The sequence below is a fragment of the Symphodus melops genome (genome assembly GCF_947650265.1).
Source record: "Symphodus melops genome assembly, chromosome: 15".
In the NCBI taxonomy this organism is placed as follows: domain Eukaryota; kingdom Metazoa; phylum Chordata; class Actinopteri; order Labriformes; family Labridae; genus Symphodus; species Symphodus melops.
In genome coordinates, this window is record NC_136705.1 from 14369598 (window position 1) to 14380531 (window position 10934).

The window sequence follows — 10934 nt, forward strand, 5'->3', positions numbered from 1 at the left end:
AGGAGTAAGTTTTCATTGACGGTGTGTGTTATTTGTTGTCCTGTACATTTCAGCATCAACAGGCTTTTAAACCTGTGGACAGAGGCTGGATGTTTCTTTGCCAGTGAAGAAACACAGCCATTATCGTTGCTGCTGGAAGTTACCAATGATAGCTACTCTATTTGGCAGCTTTGCTTTGCAGCTGTCTCCAGACCTCAGGATAGAAACCAAGATCACTTTGGGTCAGACGCTCAGTAAAAATGTCATTCCCTCTTATTGGAGACGCTTTGAGCTCTAACAGAAACCACAGTTAGTGAAAGTATGTGCTTAGTCGCTCTGCTAAACCTTATCCTGTCCATGTCAGGTGTGTGTTTTCATGGGGAAAATATAGTTTTAGACAAATATGTGGACAAACATGTAGTTGTACTGTAGATCATTTGGGCACACTGCTCTCCCTGGTGGTTGAAAGAGGGTTCACTGTAGGTCTCTAGGAGCTTTTACCTAGGCTTATTCTTGTCTGTTTTGCACTTGAAAACATTGAGCATTAGATTAAAAAAAAAAACATTTTACCACTTGAATCTCTTGTTTTGTTTGTCTCACTTTTACTCTCAGATCATATCTCAATTGGCATTCAATACAGCCATCCCACGAAGAGGTTTGTTAAGTCACTCTATGACTGTCTTTTAAAGCAACCCGAGTTGTTCAAAGAGAGTGAAAAGGTCACAATATGCAGCAGCATGTTTTACTTTCCCCTGCGGCTCCACATGTTTTTTATTCCATCGGTTTACCAATAGGATGTTGCAAAAAATTAATTAATGTGTTGTGTTTTTTTTCCTGTGGACTTGGGTGAACTATTAAGTGGGGGCAACAGCTTGGTCCCTCTCAAGTGTCTCTTGTTAGTTTGTGTCTGCTGTTCTCTCATTTCAAGGTTTTCTCTCTCACTGTTGAATTCTGTTTTATTTTCTCTTACTTTTTGACCATTATAACATTGCAGACACTTCATCTTCTCTCTCTTAATTTTCCATTCAATTACTTTTTTTTTACCTACTTGCCATACCAACAGTGCTTTGACAGGTTGTTGAGAAGCAACGGAGACATACCCTGTGGCCTTTAACTGATGCAGCTGTTCCAGCATAACATGACTTGCGCTCAAGACGCTGCCAAACTTGCTCCCCAGTATAAACCTAATGTATAACAATGGTTCTCAAACTTTTGAAGTTTACCTTCATACAAATGCCATTAAGATCGTGAACATGTCTATCAACACTAATAATAAGTACTTTAACTACTTACATTACAAACTGTTAAATATATATTTAAAAAAACATTAAAAAGATGACTATATACATTTTCTTTCCTTTCATTGTTATATGTTTCAGATATCAATTTTTAGTTGTCAAGTTCTCAATGTATACCTGTCAACAATTAAATTCAGTTGAATTCTTTAGGATTCAAAATACAGTATGTTCAAATCCCAATAAAAACTAGTAAAAGAAAAAAGAAAAATATTCCACAGAGAAAACTTATAGCAGCCTGTTGTAATACTGCCTTAATAGTTGACTTTCTCATATATCTCACCTTTGATAAGAGCCAACCATATGATGACTTTGGAGAGGCAACTGGGGTGGGCAATCAGATTTCCACCCCTGGCCGTGTATTTGTATACTCCCTGGCCTGTCATGTCTCCTTCTACTGAACTACTGATGTTTACTGTGCTTTTAAAAAAGTCAGAAAAACATGTGAAGACACTTCTGTTATCTATTTACTTTTGATATTTAAGAGCGCGCGGGATATTTTTCACAAAGTTCAGTTGAACAATGTAGCTTTAAAGAACATATTGTACTCAATACAATACTGCACCTGTTTGAGGGCCACGTTTTTTAGGACCCCTGAATGTCTCACATTTTTAAAATGTCAAGTTAAAAAGGTTGGTTTTTCCCTTCAGAGGAGCTGCAATTCTGACATTTTGTAGTCTATTTTCAACTATGTCCTTTACACAAGATGTCAAATTAATGTGAGCTCATCATTTTATTACTTTAATACAGTGTGTGTTTATCTTGTTGATGTTATGGTTAATTTTTCAGATGGTGCCTCTTAAATTATTCACATGTAAAGTACTTAGTTTGAAGTACAATATCCTGCCATCAAGAACATGTCTGTTTGACGTTTATTTGAGAGAAAAAAAATACACTGTTTCAATTGTCCTTTCAAAGTGACTTATTTTGTTCCTGCAGGTGATTCGCTAAACTTCTGACCCCAGTTTGTGACAGACTGTGCTGCATCTATCCCAGGACTCCGACTGTCTGCCAAGAGATGAGTCCTCATCTGCTTCCTAACAGAGAGGTGGCACTGGTCCAGGTGGCCTTTAAAACCTCCATGTGCTGTCACCAGTGAGTCAAACACACCAACACACACACACCTATGCATTATGCACTTGCCAATTCAAACAAAACCACAACATAGAAAACATATCATACAACAGGTAACTCTTACCAGGCTGTCAATATAGTGATATCATCTGAATCCTCACCCTTGTAGTGTTCCAGAGATAAGATTTTGCTTGTGTTTTAGTTAAAAAAAAAAAAAAGAGTTCACTGCGATACAAGTTGCTGTAAGAGGCTGTACTTGACACACAGCAGTCCTTTGAGCTAAAAGCTTACACTAGTATGCTTGCGTGTCCTTGATGGAAAAACCATCATGCTAATCCTTAGCAGGTAAAAAATTTAGTTGGATGCTTACATTAACAATTGTATGCCAACAGTAAAATACCTAAGTTAAGTCAAGTTTATTCCTATTTATTTATTAATTTGAAGGAATAAGTGCACCAGCATGCAAACTCAAACACTCAGCCATCATCCACCCACAGCCATTGTATTATCCATTGATACATTTTGAAAATGTCCTTCTCCTCATCCTCCTGAATTGACTTCACCATTTCTATCTCTGAGAAATGGTACTAATAGCAAAATAAGGAAAGAAGTAACATCAGCCCTGCTATCATTCTACATGTGATATTTCCTTAATCCTCTTGGTGGCACTCTCCACTGACTATACCAACACAGTACGCACACACATACTGAACAAACAGCTTGTGTAATTGCTGTGACAGCCAGCACTCACTCTGGTCTGGTAATATGTCTGACTGGACGAAAAGGAAGAAGTGCACCTTCAAGAGGAGGAGGAAAAGTTTACCCAAACTTTGTGAATTTGACCTAAAGCCAAAGCATCCTACATGTTTAACATGATGAGACACAGAGCCTCCACCCACTGCCCAGCCCCAGCTTGTCAATCCATCACAGAGTAAAATGAGAAGAATGGGGAGTGGATTGAGTTTCTGTTAGCTGGAAGATGATCCTCGAGTATTTTAAGAGCATCAGAGCCATGGTCTCTGTTAGTATCCTCAAGTGCAGATGGAAGGTATGAGCCACTGGCCTCAGCAACTAACTTCTACATATTTCCATGTCTAGCACTGTACAAAGATGATGGAACATATGACATTGCAACATCTACACAAAATTTGATTTGTTCAACACAATTTTTATGACCTAATGCTTGTTAAACTAATTTATTCACATCTTTAGCCTATTGTTTAGCACTTATTGGCAACAGTTAGCATGTAAAAATGTTATACAATGATTTGCACCTCCAGATCTATATTCAATATAAAAACAGATTTTTCTAAATATATGATGATATAATAGATGTAACATAATAAGGTAACAATTTGATTTCACCAAAGTCTTTTTTTTAGCCACTTCATGGATGTAGGTTCATTCACTGTCTTTTAAGCCTTAATTTGGTCTACACCAACTTCCAAGAAACATCTGGGCTGTTTTCATAAAACTTTCTAGAAACCAAAAGATAGGAGAAATGTTCTTCAAACATCAAATGACATTGAGTTAAATACATTCTTTAGATTGGATCTTGCAGAAATCATTTCTGTAGAGATACAGCAACACCTCCCCACTCAATGATAAACATGATATATCGGCAGAAATGAAAGTAATCACCACATATGATATTTTGCAACTTTAAAATGCAACAGTGTGGGGTGCTGGTGGCGCAGTGGTTAGTGTGCACATCCCCATGTATGGAGGCTAAAGTCTTCAACGCAGGCAGCCCAGGCTCATGTCCGGCCTGTGGCTCCCTTCCTGCATGTCAATCCCCACTCTCTCTCTCCCTGATTTCCATCTCTGTCCACTCTCCTATCTCTTTAAAAAAAGGCACAAAAAGCCCAAAACAAATCTTAAAAAAACCCCACAGTGCAGCAGTGATGACTTGAGTCTGTCTCAGCCGTCAGTCTTCCGTCTGATCACACAAACAACAACTGCTGTAACAGCCTCATATTGTGTTTCATTTCGACTGGAGAAAGCATCCGAAAAGACTCACACAAGGGGATTCATGTGTTTTGCGGGCTTCAACGATGGTGTGGGTGGAATTGATGGGACGCACATGAAAATAGACTTTTTTATGCTAAGATAGAAGCGCTCTGAGAACATTCTCAAAATGTTTGTGAAAATGGTCCCTGGTTTTCAAAGATTTCAATTCTCCTCAATGTACCAATAAACATGTAGACTGTCCAGGATTAAGCTTAACATCATTGTAAAAATGCCAGCTCAGTGTTTGCTGGATAACATATCTCTTGAGTTAGCACAAATCAAAAATATGCAAAATGAGCTTTAAGCTATTTGTGAGAAAAGATACGTATTTATGTAATTGTGAGCACATTTTTAGCTGTTGTGCAAGAGCAGCGCCAGCAAGCAAAACCTGACTGGGATGCTATGTGGATTAGCCACATTCTTTTATGTTCAGTTAACTTTCCAAAAGACCCTACAATAACACTTTTTTTTATTATCACTGATAAAATGCACGTGCAGTCTGCTGAATTGTAAAATTCCAAACTGACTTTACTGTCTGCACATTGTCAGGTGCAGTTTTAAATGAATCTTTAATGATGAAATTGGAAGACTAGCCTGCATTTAGAGTCAGACATGATCCATGGGTATTTATGAGATCATTTTATATGACTGACCAATATCTATTTATCATGATTGTTTTTCTGGGGTATTTATATTCGGAAACAGAAAATTGACAGGGATGTTTAAGATAAAAAAAATCAGGCTTTTATGTTGGATGATTGAAAAATTTCACAGATTACAACACACTTACACACATAGGCACACACACATGCAGACACACACTCTACTTCAGCTTTAGCTTAAGAGAGTGGCTCCAGATCGAGTGAGTCACTTATTCGTTGTCATGAATAAATCACGCCCACTGCTACTCTCCTCTACCCTGCACCACTGCCTTCTCGAAAACTCATTCAGACATGTGCACAAACACACAACACTAACACATTGTAAAAGGGAATACTAGGCCATGAGGATGCTTTCGTCTTTGTTGCAAAGAAACTAAGTATTTTAGTGTTTGCTGTTTGTTGATAACGAAGTGTATAGTTCACTGTAAAAGTAATGAACTTAGATAAGGTACATTATATTTATTAGTCGCAATAATATATTCAAATTGGTTCTTTTAAAATAAAGCTTCTATTTTTGTATTACTGCCCAAATGACAATGTAAGAATCTTTAATACATGTAACAGACATTTGTCACTTTCCATTTTCACAGATCCCCCTGCATTCCTTTCTCCCTTTACTCCCCCCCTCTTAGCGGTAAAACCAAGTTCATGTCACCCTGCATATCCCTGAGGCAAACTGATGGCTACACCCAGATGTACACAGTGACTAAGTGACTGTTCCTTTTGAGCACCTTTTTTTTTATCCTGCACTCCCACGACTGATAAACCTATTATTATGCATATAATCTTTTTTTTTTCTTTCAGTATTGTTCATTATTTCACCTATAATTTACCCTTTTTCAATACTGTACCAGCCTCTTTTTTCCCTGTTTGCAAAAAGAGGACTATGAAATTCCCGACATGGTGAGACATCACAGCTTACTTTTACAACAAACGACATTGACTTGTATTGAAGGCATTGCCTTCCTGAGGAATATGGTAAGGAGACGGCAGTGAGGTAAAGGCTAAGAGCTCAGCGCTCGATTCATTTCATTTATCACACTGTGGATGTTTCTTAGTTGTTGGGATTGATTTCACCGACCAACCATCAAGTGGCCTCAATTAATAGTCCAACATATAAAAAGAAATAAAACATGACACGGTTTATTAGCAAGCTTGTCATTAAAGATTTAAGATAAAGTTACTATCTAGGAACTAAGATCAAGCGCAGAGGAAATATTAGCTGTAGCAGTTGTAGGAGCACTTCAATAGTACAGGAGCAATATCAGAATTAGTAAAATCATTAGTGTGTACCAGAGGGAGGAGTAATAGTAATACATTTTTATTATGGATCAGCTTAAAACAATATCCTTACTACCTCTAGTGGTTTCTAGCATTGTAATTGTTCATGTTGAGAAAGATTTTCTCTCCCACCCTAAAACGAAGTCCTTTTCGAAACCATCATGTGATGCTGACTAAAATTTAAGATATAATTTATGTTTTATACAGTTAAAACAAAAGTTGGCTATTCCAGGCTGGTCTTGACCTTGGTATGTTTTTTTCTCAACCTAAGGCATTCATGCTGAACCTGGGATAGTTCAGGATTTTAGCCTGGTGTCTTTCTATACTGTCTGCATAGCATAGTCTAGTGTTGTGTTTGTGCGTGTTCTAGCGTGTGTGTATTTCAGTTGCCAAGGATTTCCCGGGCATCATATGAGGCAAATACACAGAAGAATCTAACACGGCACTGCAAAGAGCAAAGTCTTTTTCAGTGTCTCTCTCCTCACTCACAAACACACTCTATTTCTCTCTCTCTCTCTCTCTCTCTCTCTGTCTCTCTGTCTCTCTCTCTCTCTCTCTCTCTCTCTGTCTGTCTCTCTGTCTCTCTCTCTCTCACACACACACACACACACACACACACACTGGCCCCAACTCAGCTCCATTACACAAAACCAAAAATTACCCCCAGGAAAAGATTTCAGGTCATACTTCATGGACAGATAAGAGTAATGGAAGAGCTCCTGGGACACACAGATCGGCTCATTTTTCTGCAGAAGTGATTTGGTTTAAGATTTATTGACTGCAGACTAAGCAGAATATAAAATACAGACAAAATCAAAGTTTAGTGGATAGCTTTACAGCATTAGAGGAGATGAGGGAAGGAATCTGCTCTTTGCTTTTCCTGATGGTTGGGGTGACCTTGCCTAATGGCATTGGCTGCTTGGGTAAACACGAATCTACGAATTACCGCGTTGGCACAGGGAAGATGGAAGGGTCTATACCACCACATCTCATTTTTATCATGGTGGATGACCAGGGTTACGGTGACATCGGCTACCATGGCTCAGATATTTACACGCCTGTACTGGACCAGCTGGCAGAAGATGGGGTCAAACTTGAAAGCTATTATGTCCAGCCAATCTGCTCCCCTTCTCGCAGTCAACTCATGACCGGGCGGTGAGAAATGTTTTTGTATTTGATAACTTCTTCAAAACACACCTGTTATAGATAGCAATCAGCAAAAAAGGAAAGATATTTCAATTTTGATTGAAGACATAGCCTGTTTTAAAACTTGATATAAAATGTGATTGAATATGCTTTTGGCTAAAAAAAAATAAAAAATAAAAAAAAAAAAAGACATGATCTTCTAGTTTTTGTTCTCTGTTTAAACAGCTGAAGAGATATAAAATGCCCTTGTCTCACCCTTTGCAGAATTTCACCTGCAATTTATCTCACTTTTAAAGTAAACCCACAGACTAAAACACTGTTTAAAAAGCGTTTGGCATAACACCTTGTGTTATTCAAATAGTGCTGTTGCCAAAAATTGCAGAAAAAATTCTTAGAGCAGGTTTTTCAAAAAAGAAAAATGACATCCTCTAACTTTCCTATAAATATTGAATAGATTAGTAAATATCTCTTGATAATGTCTTGCAGTAAAGAGTAGCCAGGGATGGAAGGTATCTCAAACCATCTGTGAAATTGACCATTGATGTGTTAACATACATCAATCAAGAATCTCTCTCTATCTTGCCAGCTACCAAATCCACACTGGACTCCAGCATTCAATCATCCGATCTCGGCAACCCCTCTGCCTGCCCCCGGACATTCCCACCCTACCTGAGCATCTGGCTGAAGCTGGATACGCCACGCACATGGTGGGAAAATGGCACCTGGGCTTCTGCAGGCCAAGCTGCTTACCCACAGGACGCGGCTTTCATAGTTTCCTGGGAACTCTTACTGGCAGTGGAGACCATTTTTCCTATCAGAGCTGCGATGGAGCTGAAGCCTGTGGATTTGACCTGCATGATGGAAACAGGCCTGCCTGGGAGATGACAGGCAACTACTCCACTCTGCTATACATTGAAAGGTGAACATCAAGGTATACTTTGAATTACACAGATTCCGACAAACTTGTAAACACAATTAATACCAACAACTGTTTTCTCTGTCCAACTAGAGTAAAGCAGATCCTGAGGAGCCACAACCCCCAGAGACCACTCTTCCTTTATTTGTCCCTTCAGGCTGCCCATACACCTTTGCAGGTACCGGATCATTTTCTACGCCAATATGATTCTCAGAGCAATCGTGTGAGACGCCATTATGCAGCCATGCTGAGCTGCCTGGATGATGGGGTTGGACAAATGGTCCAGGAACTTAAGGCTAGTGGTCTCTACCAAAACTCAGTTCTGATCTATTCATCTGACAATGGAGGTCAGCCACTCTCTGGAGGGAGCAATTGGCCCCTGAGAGGAGGCAAAGGCACCTACTGGGAAGGGGGCATCAGGGCTGTAGGATTTGTCCATAGCCCCCTCCTGAAGAGGAAGGGGGTAGTCAGCAAAGCACTGATCCATGTTTCTGACTGGTTTCCAACACTACTGGGGTTAGCTGGAGCCCTAAAGTCCAATGATGGTCTGGACGGTCACGATGTGTGGAGAACCATCAGCGAAGGCCTCGCCTCTCCACGAACTGAAATACTTTTCAACATTGACCCAGTCTCCAGGAAGACTGGGGAGCCTTATGACAAGGCGCTACTCAACGGCTTCGGGATCTGGGACACTGCCGTAAGGGCAGCAATAAGGGCTGGGGATTGGAAACTATTGACAGGGAATGTGGGTGACGGAGACTGGATCCCGCCACAGGCTCTTCCTGATGGTCCAGAACGTTGGCAACGACTTGAAAAACGACGAAATGAGCCAGGGAAGTCAGTTTGGCTTTTCAATATCACTGCTGATCCATTTGAAAGGTCAGACCTGGCAGACGCTTGTCCAGAGGTGGTGAAGCATCTCCTGATCAGACTGGCAGAGTACAACCAGACCTCTGTAATGGCCAGGAATCCTCCAGATGATCCTATGGCTGACCCAGAACTTCATGGAGGGGTTTGGACCCCTTGGCTAGGCCTGGAGGGGCAGGAGGGAGGGAATGGAGGAGATGATGGCAGGAGAGAAAAGATTATGAAGATTAGGCACTGTAAACTATGTAAATTAAAAGCTCTCTTCAAGAAGGTGGGGTCACGCCTGCAGAGACACACTCTCTTCTAAATTAATCAGCTGTAATTGGACTAAAGGGATAATACATCATAATGAATCATATTAATGTTGATAGGACTCCATTTGAGGAACCTTGACCATGTAATGCATACAGGGATAGAGAGATGGAGACAACGTCTGGAGAAAAGCTAGCAGTTCAAACAGACAAGATATACCCAGAATCAAATGCTAATGATCGGCAGATAAACAGGCAGCCTGAAAACAAAGCGAACAGAACTCTGCGGATGACTGAGCAAGCTGACTCACTCACTGTCCTGTGGCTAAACTGCAGCAGGGTGACTTTGGGCCGTTGTTTTACTGCATATGGAGCAAAGTGTGTGTCCTTGTGTGTGTAGCTGTTTTCATGAATAGTAAAGATAGAGTGCATGAATGTAGAAGTGAGGCCTCAAGAGATGTGAAGCATTAAGCATGACTCGATGTCACATCTTAATCACCCTTTTAGGATGACACAAAGACCCCAAAGGGGATGTTGTCTGTCAAATGTCACCTTGTTCTCTTTTTATTAGAGGTCATATAGATTCTCTTTGACTCATTGTGTAGCTCACTACTCTGTTTGAAAGACCTCTGACCAAAGCATGATGTGCAATCCCTGCAGCAATGACCAACTGACTAAAGCTCAAATTTCCTTTCTCAATGTTACTGACCTTGTCTATCATGTTTTAAACCAATTGAAATGATCTAAATAAAACCAGAGTCTTCACACAAAGTCTCTGCAATCATTTCTGCAGAAATTATTGGACCAGGCTTTTTTGTCTATCCGGAAAAAGGTTGTTCTTTTACTGCTGTGTAATAATTTTTCTAAAAAAAATGGAAGAGGTTTGCTTTTTTTTTAACACTTCCTCTTTTTGTTAGGGTTGACTTGGGGCTTAGTAAGCTCCTACTAGCATTACATATTCCTATTTCAAACTAAACTGGCTGCAGTTTTGTTGCATTGTTGATAATGTGAGTTCCAGGTTTGACATGAAAGAACAATGCATGAATAAGGGGAGGAATATGCTATGCGCTTTTCCAGTTTTCCTCTTTTTAGATAAAAACTGAACATTAACAGTCATAACATGGTGCACAACTAAATATGTGGGAAAAAAATGTCCAATGCATGAATGTGCAACAAGCCACTCGTTCATCCCTAACCAAATCACTTCCTATGTCTGCAATGAATCCCAATCTAGATAATTTAGAAGTGTGTCGCATTTTAAGTGTTGGTGTGTATGGGTGTGTCAGCAGCAATTCCACACACAGAAACATTGGCCTGATAATGAATATCCAACTGCTCTGTTTTTTTTCTCCCTCTGGTCAACTCATACTCCTCTTCTCCCTCCTCCTTCCAAATCCCTCAGCTCTCTGATCATTCCCTCAGCAGACCCTCCCCTTGTGTTTTTTTTTTTCTC

At 39.9% G+C, this 10934-nt stretch overlaps 1 protein-coding gene across 1 annotated transcript; it reads left to right on the forward strand.

Annotated features, from left to right (window-relative positions):
• Nucleotides 1-7151: 7151 nt before the first annotated feature.
• On the forward strand, nucleotides 7152-9537 carry LOC306835666 (arylsulfatase I; the record flags this gene model as incomplete). The annotated part of the gene is made up of 3 exons (XM_079362331.1): nucleotides 7152-7456; nucleotides 8034-8366; nucleotides 8457-9537. 3 exons carry the CDS (start codon nucleotides 7152-7154, stop codon nucleotides 9535-9537), a joined length of 1719 nt encoding a protein of 572 aa, XP_079218457.1.
• Between the last annotated feature and the right edge of the window lie 1397 nt (nucleotides 9538-10934).